The sequence below is a fragment of the Zophobas morio genome, unplaced genomic scaffold (genome assembly GCF_036711695.1).
Source record: "Zophobas morio isolate AGI-343-1 ecotype UQ-CSIRO unplaced genomic scaffold, CSIRO_AGI_Zmor_V1 ptg000006l, whole genome shotgun sequence".
Taxonomy (NCBI): domain Eukaryota; kingdom Metazoa; phylum Arthropoda; class Insecta; order Coleoptera; family Tenebrionidae; genus Zophobas; species Zophobas morio.
In genome coordinates this window covers 4,171,450-4,194,168 of record NW_026972111.1, presented here as the reverse complement: position 1 = coordinate 4,194,168, position 22,719 = coordinate 4,171,450, and the positions used below count along the sequence as shown (strand labels likewise).

Here is a 22,719-nt window from a genome sequence, read left to right as displayed (position 1 = left end):
TCATTCTGTCGTATCTACAAGCGCCTTATTAACAGTGTGAGCGTTCAAAAAAGTTCTGAATGAAAAAACATCTTTGGTTTTATCATGGATTAAAGATATTCCAGAACTAATTTGTAGTGAGCAAAAAATTGTCTGCAAAGAATGCAATAAACTCCAAGATTAATTGTTAATATATAAATTCAAATTTCTTTGCACCAAATTTATTAAAAAATATATATATTTAATTTTTTAAACTATCAAACGTAATGAAAATAATACTTTTTCACTTAAAACTGTAACGAGAGTTTTTTCACGATTTATCTATAACTTTTTAATTTGACAGTTGTAATAATTTTAAAACCATTTTTTATTAAAGAAAAATGACGTCTAACACGTTTTGAAAGCTATTTTTTTCACTCGTTTAATTGACAAACTTTAAACTTGTGAGAAGAAAAGCTTGAATCACTTACTTGAGCGTCTAATCAATAAGACGAATAATCCAAATGAACATTACAGTAGCATACCGACGAGATGTCAGCATTAAAAAAAATATTTTACAATATTTTCACTTTTTTGCACTTTGGTTTAGTCGGAAATGAGCCTAATAGTTACCGTTTTTATGGAACTCGTATGTATTTATTTTGACACTTTTTTTAGAAATAATGAAATTTTTGAGAATATAGCACATTAATTTATTTTTCTCATTCATAACAATTACTTATTTCTCTATAAACGCTATCATTTTTCGCCTGCGATCAATTGTCGCATGCGACCAGTTGTACTTGCGACGAATTGTGTTGCGATCAATTGTGACTGCGACCAGTTGTCGTTGCGACCAGTTGTCGCTGCGACCAATTGACGCTGCGATCAGTTGTTTGCGATCAATTGTCGCGCGACGAATTGTGCACGACGAATTGACGCGGTACCCTCAGAGGGTTATCGTTACTGCCTTACCATGGTAGATCGGTACACCCGCTGGCCAGAAGCCGTACCCATTAGCGACCAGGAAGCAGCAACCGTGGCACGAGCTTTTTACGACACATGGATCGCACGATTCGGCACCCCGCTACGAATAACCACCGACCAAGGTAGACAATTCGAGTCGTACCTATTTAAACAACTAAATTGTTTATTAGGAACCACTCATTTGAGAACTACAGCCTACCACCCCTCAGCCAACGGAATGGTTGAACGCCTACACCGACAGTTAAAAGCGGCAATCATGTGCCACCAGAATAATCGCTGGACTGAAGCCCTATCCACCGTCATGCTCGGCATTCGAGCAGCATGGAAAGAAGACTTCCAGGGTTCCTCCGCGGAGCTCGTATATGGCCAACCTCTCCGCCTGCCCGGTGAATTCCTAGGCATCCCACGCGACGAAAACAGCGCAGACAACAGCACCCCAAACTTCGTCAAATAGTTACGTCAACACGTGCGTAACTTGAAGCCATGTGAGGGAACACGACATGGAGCAAAGAAGACCTTCATTTTTAAAGATCTCGCCACGTCCGAACAAGTTTTTGTACGCCACGACGGTCCCAAGCAGCCGCTTCAACAGCCATACGACGGTCCGTACAGAGTCGTAAGGCGATCGGCGAAAACGTTCGTCATCAACATCAAAGGTCGAGATGTCACCGTTTCAATAGATCGGCTCAAACCCGCGTACATACTCAGTGACGACACGCCCACGTCAGAGTTTGGCCGCGACACTACGAGGACGACGCCCACAACAGACGAACCAGCGCCCTTCGCAGATCAACCCCACGACGACGACGAGATGCCAGCTTCCACAACGACGAGGACCACGAGGTCAGGAAGACGGGTGCGCTTCCCTGAGCGCCTGCAAAGCGGTTTTTCATAAAAAAAAAAAACACTAGCAGGGGGGTACTGTAGGAACAACCGTTCCCACAAAATCAGGTGTTCTACCTGAGGGCATTTGTAATATTTGTATAAATGTAAATATTTCCTATCCTTCGTCTACCTGCCCTACACTTCTTCATACTTTCTCTTTTCGCTTCTGGAACTTTCTAAACCCTTCTTTACCTACTTCCACCTCTTCAAATCCGAGCTTACCTGTGTACCATTTTAAACACCCTTCCTGCTTCTCCCTGACACCCTCGAACAGTAAAGAACAAAATAAAAACTCAAAACCGTACCGTCGCTTTTAAATCACCAACAATACCCACACTGTTATCTTTCATTTAAGCAATTTTATTATATCTTATGTAGCATGTAAAAAGTTTTCTCATTAAATGTATTTCTTAATACGAGTATTCTGCGGATAAATTAGTCGTAATATAAACAAAAAGATAATATAATGGACTGGTGGTAGAGAAAGTGGCCCAGAAAAATTTCTGGGCACTGGTTGGCTGTGCAAAGTTTGTCCTCCTGATGATATTGTCACGAAAGAAACCCATACGCCGCCCCTGTACGACGTCTATGGGTCTCATAATATCTGTGTTTATTCTGGTATGTACGGGCGGCGCGGCTTTCGCTGACGAAACGCTTGGAAGCGATTGACAACCCAGAAAACCCTCGAAGCGGTGTTCTCGAACCATCGAGAGGAACATCTAGGTTTAAATAGAGGCTACCTTTGGGAACGATTATTATTCAGCTAACGAATCGAGTTGAGCGCAGACAGACCAGTCAAGTTACCCCGGAATTATTTTCTACATAATCGCTGTGTAATCAGTCGCGTAAATTTGAGTGATTAAGAAATAAATTGAGTTTTACCCAGCTCGTCCAACGTAACAATATTCATGTATTTTTGTGGATATATGTTGTTCATTAATATAATTACATTGGCTTTTATAATAATTTCCTTAGAACTGGGAGTGATATAACCACAAATAACCACGATAAAAAAATCCTTGAACTGTAGCCTCTGATAACAATTGTCAACCATCTGACCCCTGCATCAAGACCGATTTATTAACTACACGTCCCGAAAACATGAAAGTATCCATTCGCCAGGCTTCGAACCCTGTCACAGTGTACTTACAGTTGTTTTAATTTATCCAAAATTGTGTGCAACATGTGTTTAAACTAAAATATTATTGTGTAATAAGCTTTTGGATCTGACATTGGACGCAACATTACTAAACTGTCTGGAGTACCCAGTATTTAACAGAGTTTTATTTTATGAGATAAAACAGTAGGTGCTGTTAAAACTACACACCTAAGTTTGAAATAAAAATCAAACATTTATGTTTTCTTCTGTAAATTAAACTCCTGTGCTTGGTCTCCATTGTCACCCCATAACTGCACAGATGTGCCATGTCGAAATTGAGCATCTACGATGTCTATGTTCTCTCCTGTGTAAACATTTGAAAGACGGCCGTTTTTGTTTATCATATATTCTTGTCTTGAACTCTGTGAGAGCGGTGCCAACTTGAGGAGATATTTATTTTTTTGTGTTGGTCTGTACTGGTAGTCAAGAGCGTCACTGAAAGTTACCATTGTAGAATGAAAGCATGAATTAATCTAAAGTATACTTTACCCTGTATAGTGATTAATAATATAGAAATAACCAGCTTTGCTTGCACGCACAAATTTCCACAACTGGGCGCTATAACCAGTATAAGGTTCTATTTTTACTTGATTAGGGTCAGTTGCATCCAACACCAAATTACTGGAATGTCCACTTCTTATGAGGTACAGTTCATCTTCTTTGTCGAAAGAACTATATGCAAACGCGAGATTTGCAACAAAAAGTAGTGCTACTAAATGCATAGTGCAGTCACAGTAACACGATTTAGATGTAGCAGAAGGTCAAGATGTACTTCGCAAATGGTACTTGCTCTGATGTAACAATCGTTATATTTCTGTAGATAAAACACATGTGGACATACTTTTTTATCACGGACTTTTGTAGATAAAAATTATCCATTTTGGAGATTATTAATATTAAATTAACTGTTAATTCGCAGATATGCGCTTATAATTAATTGTTGATAGTACTGTTCCAAGGATGTTGATTATTTTGACAGAGCTGCTGTTTAGGAATTTCCAAACTACCTGAAGCCTTAACAACAATTAATCGTAATTTTTATTTTTTGTAAATTCACCAATCAAGTTCGTTTTTCTTAATCGTCAGCTAGTGTTAACACAATTTAACAATCAGGATTATTTAAATAAACCACTTACTAGAAGATTTCATGAAATTCATTTAGTCAAGAAAACACCTTTGTTGTTTAATTACGAATAGGTTTCTGGATGCATATATGTAAGTGTTACATTATAACACTTCATAATTCTTCACACTTGATTGCTAATAGTTCATTTGCGGCAGTTAAATTAACAAAATTCATACTGCCAACTGGCGGGGGGTAATTTCTTCCGTTAGGCGGTTATCATAGTTATCATGATCACATCATCGAGGCTTGTCCTCGCAACGCTACAGATTGATTGCTTCATCGAGGCACGTCCTCACAACGCTACAGATCGATTACTTCATCGAGGCATGTCCTCGCAACGCTAGAGATTGATAACATAAACATTTCCTCGCAACTATAAAATTTATATCACCGAGAAGCTTTTTCCTCGCAACGATGATTGGATATTTTTGTGTTTATTTATTATGTGTTTTGTTGAGGTAACCAGTTCGCGCTATACTAAACTCTCAAAGTAAATTGCGTTTTTTTAACTAATCAATCACTTAGATTATGATATAATTTGACATAATGTAAACTCTTTGTTTGAATCGTTGATAAAGTGTGGCAAATATTAATCTCATGTAAATTTTGTTAACTTTGCAAATTTTCACCTCATTCAATGTGTCTCTATCTCACAATTTTTACTTCAGTAATTTTCTTTGTTGTATAATTTCCATTGAACGTAAATTTCATCCATTGCAGTTTTAACCTCACATAATATTTTTATTTGCACAAGTTTATTTCACACCAGACCTTTAATTTTATAAATCTTTGCCAGTTATGTTTTGTAAATATTTTATTGATGAATGTTTCTATGATATAAATTATTTGATGCCCAATTTTAATCTCACATAAGATTTATTTGTTGTTGTGAGACAAGAAAAACAGCAAGGTTATGTCGAATCAGAAAACGATTGAGTGATAAGATTAGTGACATTTTTGCGGCCTGGCGAGAAAGAGCTGATAGTGAGCGAAGCGACAGCAGAGGCGTGCGCCGCACGAGAGAAGACTATTCGCCGCGCAAAGAATCAGCAAAAACATTGAAAATGGAAGAAAGAGAACAAATAAAGCAAGGACAAGAGCCGTTGATGGAAATGATGAAGCAACTAATGGAAGAAATGAAACAACTTAGAGAAGAAAATAGAAGGGTAAAAAAAGAATTACAGACAATAAATGGAATACTGGAAAGAGAAAGAGAAGAATGGAAAGAAAAAGAGAGAAGCTTCGAAAAAAGAATCAATAATTTAGAGAAGAAGTTGGAAAAAAAGAGAGGCAAGAAAGAAGAAACAATTTCATAATTACGAGTATGGAAATAAGGGAAAAAACAGATGCAAAAGAAGTAGAGGAATTTTTTAAAAAAGAAATTGAGGTAGAAGTAAAAGTGTTGGAAACAATAATTATAAGGAAAGAGGAAAGCAAGAAAATACTGGTTAAGACGCTTTGGGACGAAAAACAAGAGGTGATGAAGAATAAAAATAAACTGAGAGGAAAGAGAATATATATTGAAAATGATTGGACAGTACAAGAGCAAAAAATTCAAAAAGGAATTAGAGAGGTAGCTAAAGAGGAAAGAAAAAAAGGATACACAACAAGGGTGGGATATAAGAAGCTGGAAGTAGGGGACAAAATGTATACATGGAATGAAAATAAAGGAAAATTGGAAGACAAATTTCTCAAATCAAGTCATAGGACAAATAAAGACTTTAGGTTTAAGAATGTAGATTTTGTACATAATAGGGGAATGGGAAAGAAGAATGGGGAAGATAAACGTGGTTTAAAATTACTCTTTTGGAATATTGCGGGTTTGAAAAAGAAAGATAATTTATTTTGGGACTACGTGAAAAATTTTGATTTTGTGGGACTAACAGAAACATGGAACTAGAGAGAGACTGGAACAAAGTGAAAGACGTGTTGCCAAAGGAATTTCAGTGGAAATTGCAAGGGGCAAAAAAAGAAAAACGCAAGGGTAGAGCAAAAGGTGGAATCATAACAGGAGTGAAGAAAGATATAAAAGAAATAGAAGAGGGGGCGATAGGAATGGAAGGCATGGTTGAAAGAAAACTGACTGTAAATAAAATAAGATGGAGAATCTGCGCAATATATAGTAGAGGAATGAGAAACACCAAACAAGAAATACAAGAAAAAATCGAAGAGTCCGAAGAAGAATTTCTACTGTTAGGAGGGGACTTTAATGCCAGAATAGGGAACAAAAGCAGGGAAGAAGACGGGGAAAACACACGAAAATCGAAAGATAAAATAGAAAACAAAGACGGAAAATTGCTATGGCAATTAATTGAAGAAAGAGGTTGGGAAGTCTTGAATGGGGTGAAGGAAGGGGACGAGGAGGGGGAATTTCCCTGTATAGGTAAAAGAGGGGAATCGGTAATAGACTACGGAATAGTAAACCGATTAGCAGAAGAAGAGGTAGAAACATTCAAGATAGGAGAAAGAGTGGACTCCGATCACATGCCACTAGAAGTAAAAGTGAGGGGCATAAGTAGAGGGAGCGGATGCTTAAGGAATGAAGTAGGAAAAGAGAAGAAGATATGGGTATGGAATGAAAAAGGAATTGAGCATTATAAAAAAAAATGTTGGAAGTGGAATTTAAAGAAATAGGAACTGAAAAGAAAATGGCAGAATTAAAAAGAGAAATTCAAAAAGCAGCCGTAAGAAAAGAAATTGTAACGAGAAATTTAGAAAAGAGAAACAGATGGTGGGATAGCAGATGCAGAGATTTAAAAACAGAAGCAAGGAAATGTTTACGAAGGTGGAAAAAGGGGACAGGTATAAAAGAAGAGTACTGGCAAGCAAAAAATAATTATAGAAAAGGATGCAAAGAAAAGAAACAAGAGATACAGCAAGAAGAAGAAGAAAAAATTAGAGCCATAAGAACTGAACAAGAGGCATGGCAGTATATAAATAAAGAACGGAAGAACAAAATCACGATTAGTGAAAACATACCTATAATACAGTCGAAGAAACATTTTATGAAACTGTTGAATGGAAAGGAAGAGAGAATTGTAGTGCAAGATAGTAAAACCGGGATTGATGGTAGAGAAAGGGAGGCTGACATTCGAGTAGAGGAAGTAGGAAAACAAGTAGGAAGACTGAAAAGAGGAAAAGCACCGGGGAGGGATGGGTTGGTAAAGAAAGTGTGGATATTTGGGACGGATGGAATGATTGAAAGATTGAGCGAGTTAACGAATGATGTGTGGAGGGGTAAAGGTTTTCCCAGGGAATGGAGAGTAGGGCAAATATGCCCAATTCATAAAAAGGGTAATAAATAAAAAGTAGAGAATTATCGGGGAATAACTCTCCTAAATACGGCATATAAACTGTACGCAATGGTGTTAAATGTAAGGTTGGTGACAGAGATGAACGAAAAGAGTATATTACCGGAAAGTCAAGCGGGATTTAGAAGAGGTAGAGGGGCTATGGACAATGTATATATCCTGCATCATCTAATAGAAAAAGAGTTGCTAAAGGAAGGAGGTCGGGTATGTGCACTGTTTGTAGACATAAGAGCCGCGTTTGATACGGTGGACAGAGAGTGTTTGTGGGAATGCATGGAAAGAAGAGGACTGAGTGAAAAGCTAATTGTAGCAGCAAGAGAGATTTATAGAGAGACAGTCACTAGTGTGAGAGTGCGAAGAATAGAAAGCGAAATGTTTTGGACGACGAAAGGATTGAGACAGGGATGCCCATTAAGTCCCAGTCTGTTTGCTTGTTACATAAGCGATTACGAGGAAATGTTTAGAGGAGTACAAGCGGGAGGAATTGTGGTGATGAGAGAAAACATATGGTGTTTGGCATTTGCAGATGATTTGGTAATATTGGCGAAGGATGAATGTGGAATGAATGAGATGAAAAAAAATCTGCAACGGTACTTTAAAAGAAAGAAAGTGAAGGTAATGTAGAAAAACAAAAATGATGGTATTTAGAAAAAAAAGGGAGAAAAGGGGAGGAAAAAGTGTGGCGTTGGGAAGATCGAATCATAGACACAGTAAAGGAGTTTAAATATTTAGGATTTAAGTTTACAACAACTAACACGGTAAAAGCACACATAAGAGAAAGAAGGGTCAAAGCAATGCAGATAATGGGAGTGGTGTGGAATATAGGTGAGAGAATATTTGGACATGACGTAAGAAGAAGGATGAAAATGTTTGATAGTTTAGTTAGGAGGGTATTAATGTATGGAGTGGAGATATGGGAATGGAAGGAATATGCAGAGATTGAAGCAGTACAAGAAAAATATTTGAGGTGGATGTTAGGGCTACGGAAAGAGACGCCAGGCTATATAGTAAGAGAAGAATGTAAAGGAGAAAAATTAAGAGTATACACTGGGAAAAGAGCTGTAAAGTATGAAGAAAGGTTGAAAGAAAGAGAGGAATGTAGGATATTGTATGAATGCTGGAAGAAAAAAAAAAGGAAGCAGGGAAAGAACATTACAAGGGTAGGCAAGGATATTATGAAAGACTGGGATACGCATGGATGGAAATAGAGAGAAAGAGAGAAATGGGGGTGAGTATGAGAGAAGAGTTGGGTATGCGTGACAGAGACATAGATAAACAAGAGAGAAGAGCGAGTGTAAGTAAATCTAGGTACAATGCAGACTATAGAAAGATACTAACACAAACAATACCAAAGTACCTAGTCAGAGAAAGCGCGAAAGAAAAAAAAATAATTGCGAGATTTAGGTGTGGAAAAGAAGAAAGAAATAATAAGTTTTGGGCAAGCAAAGGTGAGAGAATGTGTAGGATGTGTGGAGAAGGGCGAGAGACGATAGAGCACATGCTGCATGACTGTGAGGAGAGCAAATAAAGAGAGAAGAGTGTGACAGAGATATTGAATGAAGACGGAAAAGGGGTGGAATGGATGAAAGAAGTGGAGAGGACAAGAGTAAGGCTGGGGCAAGGGGGGATGGGGTAAAGGAAAAAAAATGACTTATTCGGTTTATAAAATGTATTTCTTTGGTTGTTATAAATCAAGAATCTTTTAAGCCCGTAGGATAAAAGTAAACACTTACTACTACTACTTACTATTAGATATGTGATATTCAAATATTTGCATTGATTCCAAACAGATGTATAGGATTTTGCGTTTGTTCGTCTTTCATTTGTGTATACCTGTCAATTCGCGAGTGTCTTTTCTTTAATATTGTTAAGGTGTTTCATTTGAAATGATATGTCCGTGAATATACGATAAGGGGTTTTTGAGGCTGGGGAGTGTCTATTAAACTATTATTAACGCGGAAGCTTGGGTTATCACAGGATCTAGTAAATTTTATTTCCTAATTCCATAAATCTTCTAACAGGGGTTTTTATAAAAAGCCTAAAATAGGCTTTAAAAAACTTCAAATTAGGTTATAAAAATGCTGAAATAGGTTCAAAATTCTCTACAGTGTATGTATGTAAATACATCTATACAATATTCTTCTAAGCTTTCGGATCTAACTAACACTGGACGCAACATTACTAAACTGCCCAGAATACGCAATATTTAAAAAACTTTTATTTTTTATCAAAAAAAAACAGTATGTCCTATTAAAACTACACACTTAAATCTTAGTTGTCCGACAAATTCGAAATAAAAAAACAAACATTTATCTGTTTTTCTCTAAAATAAACTCTTGTGCTTCGTCTCCATTGTCAGCCCATAACTGTACAAACGTGCCAGGTTGAAATTGAGCATCTACGATGTCTATGTTCTGTTCTGTGTAAACATTTGAAAGACGGCCGTTCCTGTTTACCATATATTCTTGTCGTGAATTGTGCAGGAGCGGTGCTATCTTGAGAAGATATTGATTTTTTTGTGCTGGTCTGTACTGGTAGTCAAGGGCGTTACTAAAAGTTGACATTGTAGAATGAAAACATGAATTAATCTAAAATATGCCTTACCTTGTATTGTGATTAATAATATAGAAATAACCAGCTCTGCTTGCACGCACAATTTTCCACAACTGGGCACTAGAACCAGTAAAAGGTTGTATTTTTACTTGATTAGGGTCAGTTGCATCCAACATCAAATTATTGGAATGTCCACTTCTTATGAGGTACAGTTCATTTTCTTTGTTGCATGAGCTATGTGCAAATGCGAGATTTACAACAAGAAGTAGTGCTACTAAATCCATAGTGCAGTCACAGTAACAGGATTTAGATGTAGCAGAAGGTCAAGATGTACTACGCAAATGGTACTTGCTCTGATGTAACAATCGTTATATATTTCTGTCGATAAAATACATGTGTACATACTTTTTTATCACGGACTTTTGTAGATAAAAATTATCCGTTTTGGAAACTATAAATACTAAATTAACTTTGAAATTAGCAGATACGCGCTTCTAATTGTTTGGAAAAATCGAAACTACCTCTTTTCCTAAAATACTCGTAAAATTCAAAGTTATAGTCGGCACTTCTTACAATGGCTTTTATAAATAATTTCCTCAGAACTGGGAGCGATATAACCACAATAAAACTAAAACTTAAATTGTAGCCTCAGATAACGATTGCCAACCGTCTGGCCCCTGCATCAAGACGGATTTACAAACCATACGTCGCAGTGTACTTGCAGTTGTTTTTGTTCGAGTTTACCCAAAATTATGTGCAGTCTGTATATGTAAATACATCTATACAATATTCTTCTAAGCTTTCGGATCTAACATTGGACGTAACCTTACTTAACTGCCCAGAATACACAATATTTAAAAAAGTTTTATTTTAAAACTACACACTTAAACCTTAGTTGTCCAAGAAGTTCGAAATAAAAAACAAACGTTTATGTTTTTTTCTCTAAAACAAACTCTTGTGCTTCGTCTCCATTGTCAGCCCATAGTTGTACAAACGTGCCAGGTCGAAATTGAGCATTTACGATGTCTATGTTTTGTACTGTGTTGACATTTGAAAGACGCCCGTTCTTGTTTATCATATATTCTTGTCTTGAATTGTGCACGAACGGTGCCGTCCTGAGGAGATATTTATTTTGTTTTTTTGGTCTGTAGTGGTAATCAAGAGCGTTACTAAAAGTTGCCATTGTAGAATGAAAACGTGAATTAATCTAAAGTACACCTTACCTTGTATTGTGATTAATAATATAGAAATAACCACCTCTGCTTGCACGCACAAATTTCCACAACTGGGTACTAGAACCAGTAAAAGGTTGTATTTTTACTTGATTAGGATCAATTGCATCCAAGACCAAATCACTGGAATGACCACTTCTTATGAGGTACAGTTCTTTTTCTTTGTTGCAAGCGCTATATGCAAAGGCGAGATTTGCAACAATAAGTAGTGCTGCTAAATCCATCGTGCAGTAACAATAACACGATTTAGCTATTACAGAAGGTCAAGATGTACTACGTAAATGGTACTTGCTCTTATGTAACAATCGTTATATTTTTCTGTCGATAAAATACATGTGTACATACTTATTTATCACGGACTTTTGTAGATAAAAATTATCCGTTTTGGGAATTATAAATATTAAATTAACTTCTAATTGTTGATAGTACTGTTCCAAGGATGTTGATTATTTTGACAGAGCTGGTACTTCGTTTCCTAAAATACTCGTAAAATCCAAAGTTAGGTCTGCCATTGTTATAGTCACCACTTCTTATTAGGCGACAATAAACGTATCGGAAAATTTGTTTGTTCCAGTTTACATTATCCAGTTTGATTTATAAGGGCGGTTTGTCTTAAGTAATAAAACTTTAACTGGATACATGTCGACTGAGCATACAGTATTTCATACCTGATATTGCAGTTCATCTTATAAAATTGAACAGTCCTCACTCGTCTTTATTATTTAAGCTATTTTTAAGTCATCGGCATATATAAATACCCTACAACTTATAACATTGACAACACTGAAAAATATACTAAACAACAACCCATATTTGACCCTTGAATAACGCCGCGGTTAACAGCAAAAAGTAGTGTTGATTTGGCTCTGTAAATTTCAACAAATTGTTTGCTGCCAAACAAAAGATTTGTGAAAGTCATTAATAGCTGAGGACATAATCCCACTCTGTCAAGTTTTTTAATTAAGTTGGGATTAATATTATACTTAATACTTAATAACTAAATAATGCGTCCCATCTCTAATTATAGTTAACCTTAATGTATTATACGCAACCATCTCCGTTCTTGTATAATTAATACTGATTACTTTCATTGAGTAATACGAAGGATGTAAGATTTGTGACAATATATTCCAAACATCTGACAGGTCTTCGTTGTAGTTTAAACACACTTTGAAATGAGGACGAGTGACCGCAAACCAAGATATACTGCAGATGAGATTTTTTTCCATACTTCGACTAAGGGATGTTGTTTTATTGTTTCTTCTTGGTAATAAGATTGTCTAAAGATAAATCTCATATACTTATAGTTGTATCGTCGGCATACCAAATATGTCAGTCTGATTAAGAAGATTTGGTAGATTATTTATATAAAATAAGAAAAGTACCAGTCCCGATATAAACCCCTGGGGCACACCATATTCAACATTCAATTTGCTTGATAGTTTTCCATTTGTTTTAACACACTAACTTCAGACTAAGATAAGACAATAGCAGCTTCGTAGCACTAGAATGAAAATTATAATAAAATAGTTTTCTTATTAGAATGTCGTGGGAAACACAATCAAACGCTTTACTGAGGTCCAAAAAAGAGGTGGAGTAAAATGATTTAGATTCAAAAGATGGAAAAACATTATTAGTAAAATCTAGATTTGCTGATATGGTAGCGCGACCTTTGGGAAATCCATATTGTCTGGCACTGCGATAAGATAACGTTTGCTTGTAAATAATCTAAGGTTTGATTAAGCAGTAGTTTCTCTAATATCTTGGACGAAGAGAAAGACACAATTATGCATAGTACTGGTGCTTGCCATAATAGATAGTGGAACACGACTTGCAGTAGGCAGCTTATTGACAATAGATTGTGCTCAACGATAACTTATTAATTATGAAGGTGGATAAGCCTGGTTGTCGAGATAATACGATTAAGTGGTTATTGTCGTTTCTTTTAGGCAGGAGCCAACAGGTCCGTATTGGTAATTTTTTATCTTACTCATGTGACGTCCCCTCGGGTGTTCCGCAAGATACGCATTGTGGACCTGTTCTTTTTTTATTGTTTTTAAATGTCTTAGTATGTCATTTAAGATATTCTAGTTATTTACTATGTGTTTAAACTCAGAAAATGTAAATATATTTACACAATATTCTTGTAAGGTTTTGGATATAACATTGAATACCTAATATTTAAAGAGTTTTATTTTATGTAAAAAAACACTAGATACTGTTAAAACTACACACTTAAGTCTTAGTTGTTCACCTAGTTCGAAATAAAAAACACACAATTATGTTCTTTTTTGCAAAGTAAACTGTTGTGCTTGGTTTCCATTGTCAGCCCATAACTGTACAGATATGCCAGGTCGATATTGAGCATCTACGATGTCTATGTTCTCTCCTGTGTAAACATTTGTAATACGGCCGTTCTTGTTTATAACGAATTCTTGTGTTGAATTGGTGCTCGTGCAGAGCGGTGCCGTTTTGAGGAGATACTTATTTTGTTGGTTTGGTCTGTAGTGGTAGTCAAGAGCCTTACTGAAAGTGCCATCATAGGATGAAAACATGAATTAATCTAAAGTATACCTTACCCTGTATTGTGATTAATAATATAGAAATAGCCAGCTCTGCTTGCACGCACACATTTCCACAACTGGACATTAGAACCACTAAAAGGTTGTATTTTGACTTGATCAGAGTCAGTTGCATCCAACATCAAATTATTGGAATGTCCGCTTTTTATGAGGTAGAGTTCGTTTTCTTTGTCGGAACGCATAGTGCAGTAACAATAACACGATTTAGCTAGGTATTACAGACGGTCAAGATGTACTACGCAAATGGTATTTCCTATGATGTGACAATCTCAACAGATTGTCTCCTATTTACACATGTATTTATTCAACATTAAATACATGTGTACATAGTTTTTTATCGCAGATAAAAAAAAATCCGTTTTAGAGTTGTACTGTGATTCTCTATTTCTCACCGTTCTGTATATCACAAGCTTTGTTTCGCATACTTAATGGGCCCTTTCTTTTTTGCACATTCATTTTCTTACATTTTTTCTACCTCTCTTATACACTCTTGCGTCTTGCACTCTGTTCTCTCATTCTTTTTGTCTTCATCATATCCTCTCCATGCCCACAGTTTCGATCACAGATCAGCATACCGTGCGTTCATTAATTATTTAGATCAGTGGCGGCTGTGGACGTTAAATTGATAGATTGTCTTTGATACATTCAGCTGCGCTGGTGTTTGAAACGTCAAACTTTCGAATTTTTCGAAAATAAAAATAAATACCCTTTTCAACAGTTGTTTCTTTAACTTATTCACAAATCTGCAGAAGTTATTTTTCACTAGTTTTTCTAGTTTTCAAGAAGTAAGAGCTAACCTTCGTTTGTAAATTAATTTATGTGATTATGCAAGCAACATTACACATGTGTTTGCTTTGATCTAAATAATGACCATACGGTACTTTTTACCAGGCTATTAAACTTTGTCTTTGTGTCTAAACTTCCTCGCACCCATATCACAAACAATACTACCAGACTGTGTTGTCGTGCCTACTTTTCTATCTTTCTTTATTAATGACTAGCTGTTACCCGCAGCTCTGCTTGCGTGGATTTCGCAATTAGGACACTTTATTTTTCATCTCCTTATTTATTTGTTGATTTCAATTTATATTATTTTTTAAGTTTGTGGAGTCTTCATTAATAATAATAACAATATATGTATAAAAGTTTTTGTCCTGTCCGGCTGACTGATTCATCAACAGAACTACTGGAGCTATAAACATGAAATTTGGATAAAAGGTTTCTTTCGTAATGTGAAACAAAACTATTCTAACAAAAATATAATATAATAGTAACTATACTTAATACATATATTCTATTTATTTCAACCCAATTACGGAAATAAAAAATTATAACAAAGAACAAAATTAATTTGTTACTAACAAAGTACTTCTTTGTATACCACATTCGTCGTAAGCTTTCCATGTGCTAGAATTACCAGACGACTCGCGGCACTCACTCTGGAACAGGCCACATAGAACTGTCCATGAGAAAAACAGTCTTCCATCAGGTCTATTCCGGCCATTTTCAATGTTTGACCTTGTGCTTTATTGATAGTTATTGCGAAACAGACCTTCAGGGGGAACTGCAACCTTTTGAATTCAAATGGGTATTCTGACGGTATTAAAGGTATTCGTGGTATGAATACCTTTTCCCCTTGAGCACATCCCGTGGTTATCGTGGCCTCTACAACATTCCGGTGGAGAGCCGTTATTTGCAATCTGGTGCCATTGCTTAACTTTGGAGGGTTCAGGTTCCTTAATAGCATAACTGGTGCGCCAATCTTAAGTGTGAGATTATGAGAGGGAAGACCAGCTGGGTTAAGCGTATTTAAAAACTCGACTGGATAATTTATAGCATCATCAGTTTGTACTACCGAATCCACGGATTTATATTGAATTTCTTCTCCTTCAAATGATTTTAACAAAAGATCGTTAATACCAGCCGCTCTATCATTTTTGGGAGTCAAAATAGCACGTTCGCATAACCAGTCTATGGGTTTTGCCTTGAGATTGATGATGTCGGGGTAAATTTTGTTGGTTAGTTCTGTAAGAGATTCTACTACCGTAGCCAGAGTTGGTGGTATAATAACCTTACCATCAACTGTAGGGTAATTTCCATCTCCTATTTGAAGCACAGTCTGTGCAAACTCACCAACGGTAGCATCACCTCCTAAAAGTACTCTCATATTTGTCTTTAAGGCGAGCTTCTTAATTTGGGGCCACAAATACGATGATTTTAAACATGACCTCACTTCATCGGCTCCTGTTCCCCTTGGTACGACGGGTAAGGTTTGTCGAAAGTCTCCAGCTAAGAGAACCGTAACGCCGCCCATCAAACTACCATTTTCTCTTATATCTCGCAGAGTTTTACTGAAAGCTTCTACGCCTCCTTTATGGACCATAGTGCATTCATCCCATACTATAAGTTTTGTTTCTTTCAAGACTTGCGCCATATTGCTCTGCTTTGAAATGTTGCACAGAGGTGTCTCTACGCGCATTAGATTTAAGGGTAATTTAAAAGCAGAATGCGCTGTTTTACCGCCATCTAGCAACGTGGCTGCTATGCCAGAAGAAGCAACTGCCAAGGCTATCCCGCCATTTTTTCGTACTCTAGCCAATAATAATTTTAAAAGAAACGTTTTACCCGTGCCTCCAGGAGCATCCAAAAAGAATACTTGACCAGTGCCATTCTCGATACTATCTAAAACTTGGTTGTAAATTTGATATTGTTCTGTATTTAATAAACTTTCGTTGTTGGATACTACTTGAGCCAATAAAAGTGTGTCATAGCTAATCTCTCTGAGATAGTCTCTGTTTTGTATGACTTCTTCACGTCTTACAGGCTGAGGCAAACCATAATACTCTAAACATTGTCCTCCTAAAGATAAAACCGTATCTTCAATGGAAATCAGACACTTGTTGTACACTTCATTCATAATCTGAACACTGTCTTGACACTCTGACTGCACTTGACGTTTTATGTCCTCCGACAGACTGTTTTTATATTTCTCCCATATACTTAAAGCGTCTGTTACTTTGCAAAATATCAACAAAATTGAGAACAGGTCTCGTAGTTTAAAAGGAGAATCAGTAAGAGCAGCTTCTTCCATTGTAGCATTCCACTGCTTGTCATCTTCTAGCAAACCCAAAGATTTACATGATGACTGGTATGTGGGATAAACGACACCATCAATAGTTTTTAAATCCGAGAATGATGTTGGCCTTCTCACTTGATGAAGAAGAAGACGAAGGTAGTAACATTCGGCGTTATTAGGGTGGACGGTGTACACTCTGCCCAAAGCTTGATCTTTTTTGACTCCCGGCCAACCATCAACATTGTTTCCACCTTTTCGTCTCTCAAATTTAGTACTTTTCCACACATAGTATGAAGGAACTTCAACATAGGGAAGGGTTTTTGCAAAATTATCCGTTTTGCAAAGATCAAAAAATGCTAGAAGAGTAGTTTTCTGTGGATTATTTACCTTTTCAGTCACATTATTGAAGTCCTTAGGATTAAAATAGACACGCTGGCCATTTTCCAAGTGCACTGCGAGATGAAAAACAGCTGGAAATCTTTCATGTATAGGAAAGGCCAGGATTCTTCAAACAGCTTCAGAGCTGCTAATATATCGACCACTTTCATATAATTTGACCTCATCATTGTCATTTTCAAGACCAAATGAGGCTTGGTCGGATCCTTTATTGACGTATTTGCATATATATTTAATAGATTTTACAGAGTTACAATACTCGATGTTGATGTGAGCAGCAAAAGTTCGAGACAAAACTGGATTATAGGGTACCACCCATCTATTATCTAGGGTTACACCATGGATTTCAACCGTGAATCCACCATCCGCGGGACCTCTTCGCCGATATTTAGGGTAGCCGTCGTCGCCTGTTTGGGTTTCTTTCAGGAGAATTCGAGGATATTTTTTGCTACAGCAACCTCCTTTCATACACGGGGATTTCCTCAAATTTCCGCAGGGCCCATGGATCATATTGGTTTTGATAATTTTATAAAGGATAGGATCCTTTTGAGGATCCGGTATCTCCGTACAGATAACATTATCTATATTAACCGCAGAAATTCGCTGCTCCAACCACAACAAAATGTGGATGTGTGGAAGACCTCGCTTCTGCCATTCAACGGAATACATAAAGCAACGCACTTTTCCAAACAAATTTCCTTTTGTTAGCAGTGACATAATTGCTTTAACTTTTAAATGAAATACCCGTGCTATAATGTCATGACGATCGTGTGGCTTTTGACCAGGCAGCAATGCATCTGCAATATCTTTCCATTGAGGATTGCATGTAAATGTGATGAAAAGGTCAGGGCGACCGTAATGGCGTACGTAGGTCATTGCATCTTGAGTTCTTTCATGCATATATCGAGGTGATCCAGTAAACGATGAAGGGAGTACCACCCTATTACCAAGTTGAGTAATATCGATGTCCTGCCTTCCTAAAGCATCTTTCAAATGTACATAACTATCTGCTCTGAGGTATGCTTGGTTGTGCCTGCTATAATTCAATCTTTCCGTTTCTATTTTCGCATACATATCAACTAAATATTGACTAAAAAGGGTACGATAGTATAACAATCGATTTTCGTCTTCTTCTCTGACCATGATGCGATATGAATAAAAATTTAGCGCCGATATGGTTTTTTTAAGAGATGTTTTTGTTTTAGGATCATATTGCGGTATGTCAATAGAGTAGAGTAACCATCCTCACCATAACAAAATAGGAGTGGGTATTGCAGGGCGTCATATGAGCGGTGTAACTCGCTGCTCCGATGCAATTTGTTATCGTGATTTTGTAAAACGATATCTCGCTTGTCGAACTGCTGTCCGACTATGACCAGAGCAACTTCACTCGTTGTCTGTGCATTATAACGGCCTGTGTGAGCATTGGCTGGTTTTCTATCAGCGTGAATAACGACTTCAAATTTTTCACAATCTTCGGGTACTTTTTGAAGAGTTGTTTTCAGGTCCCTTATATATGAATTTTTCTCGTGCAACATTGCTTGCAGTTGTTTGACCAGATTTGGTTTCACACCAGAGAAATTGCTGCATCTCAAATTTGCCTCTATCTCGTCTTCACCAATGAAGTAAATTTGAAGAAATTGAGGTTCTTGTTGAGGCAAGGGTAATAAGCTACCAACCAAATGATAAACCTGTCCCTGTACTTTAAACGTGGGCATAAAACCATCTTCCATTATTTTCTTAGCTCCAAAGGACGTCATCTGAAAGCAACTGTTATACTTTCTAATACCATCCATAAAATGAACCTGCTCTGGATGAAGACCCATAATCAAGCTGTGAAGAGGCTCTGGCAAGGGTTTAAATGTTGGAAGTTGTACTTTACCACCGGCGCAACACATGCCAGGAGCTTCTTCTTTCCACTTATAAGCAAGACAATGTATGCATTTGGGATTCATAGCACCTAGGGCAACAGTTTTATCAGTTTCATACGCTAATTCAAGATCATACATCATTCCAGACAAAGCTTTAACTTTCCACGGAAGCAATCGCCTTTCTGATCGTTTTCCTGGATTATTCCTTTCATGCCTAAAAACACTTGCTCTATGAACATCTGGATTATTTTGCTGGTAAGTCATCACTGCAGCGCGGTGAGCCTCTGGATTTTTCCGTTGATAAACCATGACAGCCTTACGATGAACATCCGGATTACGTTGCATGTACTTGATAGCGGCATCTTTGAGCTGTTTTTTTCTAGTTGCGTCGGTAAATCTAGCCCGGTGGTGCTTCTTTTTTTCAGTATCATTTTGAGAAATGAAACTTGGAATTAATTGATCCTCAGAAGATTGATAAACGTCGAAATGGTCATTAGAAAGATCGTGCGAAGTACTAAAACGCAATTTACATACGGGATTTTCTTCTATGCCGAATTTTTCATACAACTCTCCGTTATAATAAACCTCAAATACATATGGAAATATTTGTCCAGAAGTCACTAATTCGCACAAACCGCCATAAGTATAGGACTGTGACATTTCGGCAAGGTAGTCAGCAGCACTGTTAAAATTATTTCCATCTTTGTCGTGGGATAGGATGGAAAACTCATCCCAACGCTCTACTACGTGTGTTACTATTATCTCCCGCACCTCCCGAGCCATAACTTCAGTACCATATAACAGGTATGATATTGCTCGGAATAAGCAAGCTCCATCGCCAATAATCGGTACGACAGTATGTGGTACCATTGCACCGTTTATGTTTAAGATTTCTACAACCATATCGGAAATATTTTGACAATTCGTGACATAAAACACAACCGTCAACGCCGTATGGCCTCACGCGTCCGACCGCAGACCGCGTTCGCATCGCAGTCGCTTACTCGGTGACGTCGCGGCCTCTCTATTTCCATACAACTTCTTAAATTTTAAAAGCTTAAGACTGATTTTTCCAATAACTCTACCACGTACAACTGAAATACGCTTTACATTATTTGTGTTGAACAGCATTAATATCAAGTTCCACGCAAAAATTTACAATAGAAATATTTTTCCCATACACAATTAGACACCGCTTTTCACCCCCTTAGGGGTTGAATCTCGGAAAATGCTGAAATACGTGTTTCGTTATCTGTATTGAAGAGCATTAATACCAAGTTTCACGTAAATATTTACAACAGAAATGGTTAGGAAATAGTCTTCCTGTACAAACTTTACCAGCGCTTTTCACCCTTTTAGGGGTGGAATTTCCCAAGTTCCTTTCTTAGTGGGTGTTTACATCACAAAAGGAAACTATTGTCCAAATTTCATGTTTCTAGCTGCAGTAGTTTAGGCTCTGCGTTGATGAATCAGTCAGTCAGGACAAACAATTTTATATGTATAGATAGATAGTCGTCTTTAGTCGCCTTATTTTTTCTCTTCATGGTCAAATTTATTTCACCTCTTTATATATCCATGCAGTTGCTACGTTACTACCAACTACCAACCTCAAATAGTACTAGGTGGCTCAAGTCACACAAACCTCAAACCTCCGAAATGGCATCTACATTGTCCGTCAGAACACGCAATGTTAGAGACCACGCCTGCGAATTAGACTGCATCAAGACCGTCGACACCTTAATGGATTACATAAACAGCGGCTACCTCGTAAAATTTCGTCGAAAATTTCGCTGCATGTGTCTTGTGAGCGAAACCAACCCCGAAAGCAAAATGTTCTTCAAATCAACGAGTCAAATCAACGAAGAACAGATCAGACATCTCAAGAAATTTTACTACATGATCCATCCGTTCAGCGAGGTCCGAAGAATATGGGAAGGCGTCATGATCAACGTCTACCTTCTTCAAATGATGCTCTTGGTACCTCTCGAACTAATCTTCGTTTTTAAAACCCCTATGATTATCTACGTTCCGAAATTTGCGTTGGACATTGTGAGTTACGTGGATATCGTGATGAATTTCTACACAGGATACGTAAAGCGGGCAAATCAGGTGGTGGTACTGAGTAGGAGGGAAGTCGCAAAGCAATACTTATTGGGAAGTTTGTACATCAATGGGTTGTTCTGGGTCGATGTCCTGTCTTCGATTCCGTTCACGATCATCATGTATATTTTCGACAGGTAAGTCCGGTATAACGGATACTGGAAAATTGTTAATTTTCTCTTACTGTTTTCCCAGACACGATTTGTACTTTCTCAAGGTCTTCTTCTTCCTCAAGTTGTTCCGAATACCCACGTTGTCCCGCTTTATCTACCATTACTTCTTGCGGCGCAACTTCTGGACGACTACCCTAAGGTTCGTCCTGCTCCTCATCTGGTTTCTCATCGGTATATTCTGGCTGTGCGCTTTCGCGGTCTACCTCATGCACTTCACCACCGACAACCTCGACTTGTACAATAAAGACTTTTTCGCCGCAACTTACTTGCTGGTAAACGCTTGTACCACCCTGGTGGAATGCGTGATGCTGGTGGGCCCAGACCCCATGGACCTCAACACACCTTGGGAAAAAAAAGCCCTCGTCATCATATTTGTCATTTTGGGTATTTTCGTCAACTTGATCATCTTGTCCCAAGTACTGAGCTTCTACCAAGCCAGGAACGCAGCCCAGAACAAACACCAAGAACTCTTGCAACAGATAGACCAGTTCTCCCGGTACAAAGAGATCCCGCCGGACCTACGCGACAAAATTGTGACCTACGTGGATTTCAACTACCACAGGAAGATCTTGAAGGAGGCCGATGTGTTGAAGACCTTGCCGGTGTTTCTGCGCGAAGAGGTTATGCTATTCAAGTGTCAGGGTATAGTGGAGAGAGTCGACTTCTTCAAAACCCTTCCAGCGAAGCTGCTGCTGCAGATAGTGACGAAGCTCAAGGCTGAGATTCATCTCAAGAATGAGGTTATTTTTCAGGTTGGAGGCGTGGCGAATTGTATGTATTTTATTTCGGTGGGATCGGTCGATATTTTTTCGCAGAATGGAATGAAGGTGAGTGTTGTTTTGTGTTGGGGCTCATTGTTGGTCTTTAGGTACTAACTTTTGGTGAAGGGAAGCATATTGGCGATGTAGGCGTCATGGCCAACACGAGAAGGACGTTCACGGCTATGGCAGCCAGCGACTGCGAGTTGCTGGTTTTGAAGAAGACTGACCTTATGGACATCTTGCTACCGTATCCTCAGTTAATAGACCGCCTGGCGTCTATGGCGTTGAAAAAATACGAAAAATTGGTGTTAATGTTGCAAGAATTGTCCGGTGGGAAACGCCAGTAATAGATTTGTTAACTTTTTTACTTAGTTTGAAGAATTGTTGTAGTATTTTTGGTATTGGTAACAATAGAATTAATAAAATAAAAATTTCGATTCTTTAGATTTTCGGGTCATGAAAAGCATCTCAGACACCATCGATTCTAACTTTTGAAAAAGCCCGTAACTTTGGAAATCCGTTGTTACATTGTCAACCGACTTATAGGTG

The 22,719-nt window shown here is 37.6% G+C and overlaps 4 protein-coding genes and 2 long non-coding RNA genes across 8 annotated transcripts; 2 read left to right on the top strand and 4 right to left on the bottom strand.

Moving 5' to 3' along the window:
- Positions 1–3,092: 3,092 nt before the first annotated feature.
- On the bottom strand, positions 3,093–3,799 carry LOC135123001 (uncharacterized). The gene is made up of 2 exons (XR_010279514.1): positions 3,479–3,799; positions 3,093–3,424 (listed from the first exon to the last, which is right to left on the bottom strand). It is a non-coding gene; the product is annotated as an uncharacterized LOC135123001 (long non-coding RNA).
- A 5,877-nt stretch (positions 3,800–9,676) lies between these two features.
- On the bottom strand, positions 9,677–11,473 carry LOC135123000 (uncharacterized). Of its 3 annotated transcripts, none has more exons than XR_010279513.1 (2): positions 10,031–10,468; positions 9,677–9,976 (listed from the first exon to the last, which is right to left on the bottom strand). XR_010279513.1 is itself a non-coding variant. In XM_064047497.1 (2 exons), the coding sequence occupies exons 1-2, from the start codon at positions 11,433–11,435 to the stop codon at positions 9,736–9,738; spliced, it is 474 nt and encodes a 157-aa protein (XP_063903567.1). In that variant the 5' UTR covers positions 11,436–11,473; the 3' UTR covers positions 9,677–9,735. The 3 variants fall into 3 exon arrangements, 2 of the variants coding, with proteins under 2 accessions (XP_063903567.1, XP_063903566.1); XM_064047497.1 differs by lacking the exon at positions 10,031–10,468 and adding an exon at positions 11,203–11,473; XM_064047496.1 differs by lacking the exons at positions 9,677–9,976; positions 10,031–10,468 and adding exons at positions 10,840–11,148; positions 11,203–11,473.
- A 1,485-nt stretch (positions 11,474–12,958) lies between these two features.
- On the top strand, positions 12,959–13,391 carry LOC135122999 (uncharacterized). The gene is made up of 2 exons (XR_010279512.1): positions 12,959–13,102; positions 13,161–13,391. It is a non-coding gene; the product is annotated as an uncharacterized LOC135122999 (long non-coding RNA).
- On the bottom strand, positions 13,387–14,065 carry LOC135122998 (uncharacterized). Its single transcript, XM_064047495.1, has 2 exons — positions 13,791–14,065; positions 13,387–13,737 (listed from the first exon to the last, which is right to left on the bottom strand). The coding sequence occupies exons 1-2, from the start codon at positions 13,973–13,975 to the stop codon at positions 13,491–13,493; spliced, it is 432 nt and encodes a 143-aa protein (XP_063903565.1). The 5' UTR covers positions 13,976–14,065; the 3' UTR covers positions 13,387–13,490.
- A 1,085-nt stretch (positions 14,066–15,150) lies between these two features.
- Positions 15,151–18,408, bottom strand: LOC135123221 (uncharacterized). The gene is made up of 2 exons (XM_064047714.1): positions 17,520–18,408; positions 15,151–17,321 (listed from the first exon to the last, which is right to left on the bottom strand). The coding sequence occupies exons 1-2, from the start codon at positions 18,406–18,408 to the stop codon at positions 15,151–15,153; spliced, it is 3,060 nt and encodes a 1,019-aa protein (XP_063903784.1).
- Positions 18,409–20,749: 2,341 nt separating this feature from the next.
- Positions 20,750–22,711, top strand: LOC135122996 (potassium/sodium hyperpolarization-activated cyclic nucleotide-gated channel 1-like). The gene is made up of 3 exons (XM_064047493.1): positions 20,750–21,373; positions 21,432–22,236; positions 22,278–22,711. Exons 1-3 carry the CDS (start codon positions 20,793–20,795, stop codon positions 22,515–22,517), a joined length of 1,626 nt encoding a protein of 541 aa, XP_063903563.1. The 5' UTR covers positions 20,750–20,792; the 3' UTR covers positions 22,518–22,711.
- Positions 22,712–22,719: the final 8 nt, after the last annotated feature.

What these genes read in the sequence shown, in the direction of transcription:
- LOC135123000 (XM_064047497.1), bottom strand. Translation starts at nt 11,435, where the DNA reads ATGGATTTAGCAGCACTACTTATTGTTGCAAATCTCGCCTTTGCATAT. An exon ending in ATTATTAATCACAATACAAG is followed by an intron (nt 9,977 to 11,202) that starts GTAAGGTGTACT and finishes GTCAACTTTTAG; the next exon opens with TAACGCCCTTGACTACCAGT.
- LOC135122998 (XM_064047495.1), bottom strand. Translation starts at nt 13,975, where the DNA reads ATGCGTTCCGACAAAGAAAACGAACTCTACCTCATAAAAAGCGGACAT. An exon ending in ATTATTAATCACAATACAGG is followed by an intron (nt 13,738 to 13,790) that starts GTAAGGTATACT and finishes TGGCACTTTCAG; the next exon opens with TAAGGCTCTTGACTACCACT.
- LOC135123221 (XM_064047714.1), bottom strand. Translation starts at nt 18,408, where the DNA reads ATGGTCAGAGAAGAAGACGAAAATCGATTGTTATACTATCGTACCCTT. An exon ending in TCACATCAACATCGAGTATT is followed by an intron (nt 17,322 to 17,519) that starts GTAACTCTGTAA and finishes TTCATCTCGCAG; the next exon opens with TGCACTTGGAAAATGGCCAG.
- LOC135122996 (XM_064047493.1), top strand. Translation starts at nt 20,793, where the DNA reads ATGGCATCTACATTGTCCGTCAGAACACGCAATGTTAGAGACCACGCC. An exon ending in ATCATGTATATTTTCGACAG is followed by an intron (nt 21,374 to 21,431) that starts GTAAGTCCGGTA and finishes CTGTTTTCCCAG; the next exon opens with ACACGATTTGTACTTTCTCA. An exon ending in TTTCGCAGAATGGAATGAAG is followed by an intron (nt 22,237 to 22,277) that starts GTGAGTGTTGTT and finishes GTTGGTCTTTAG; the next exon opens with GTACTAACTTTTGGTGAAGG.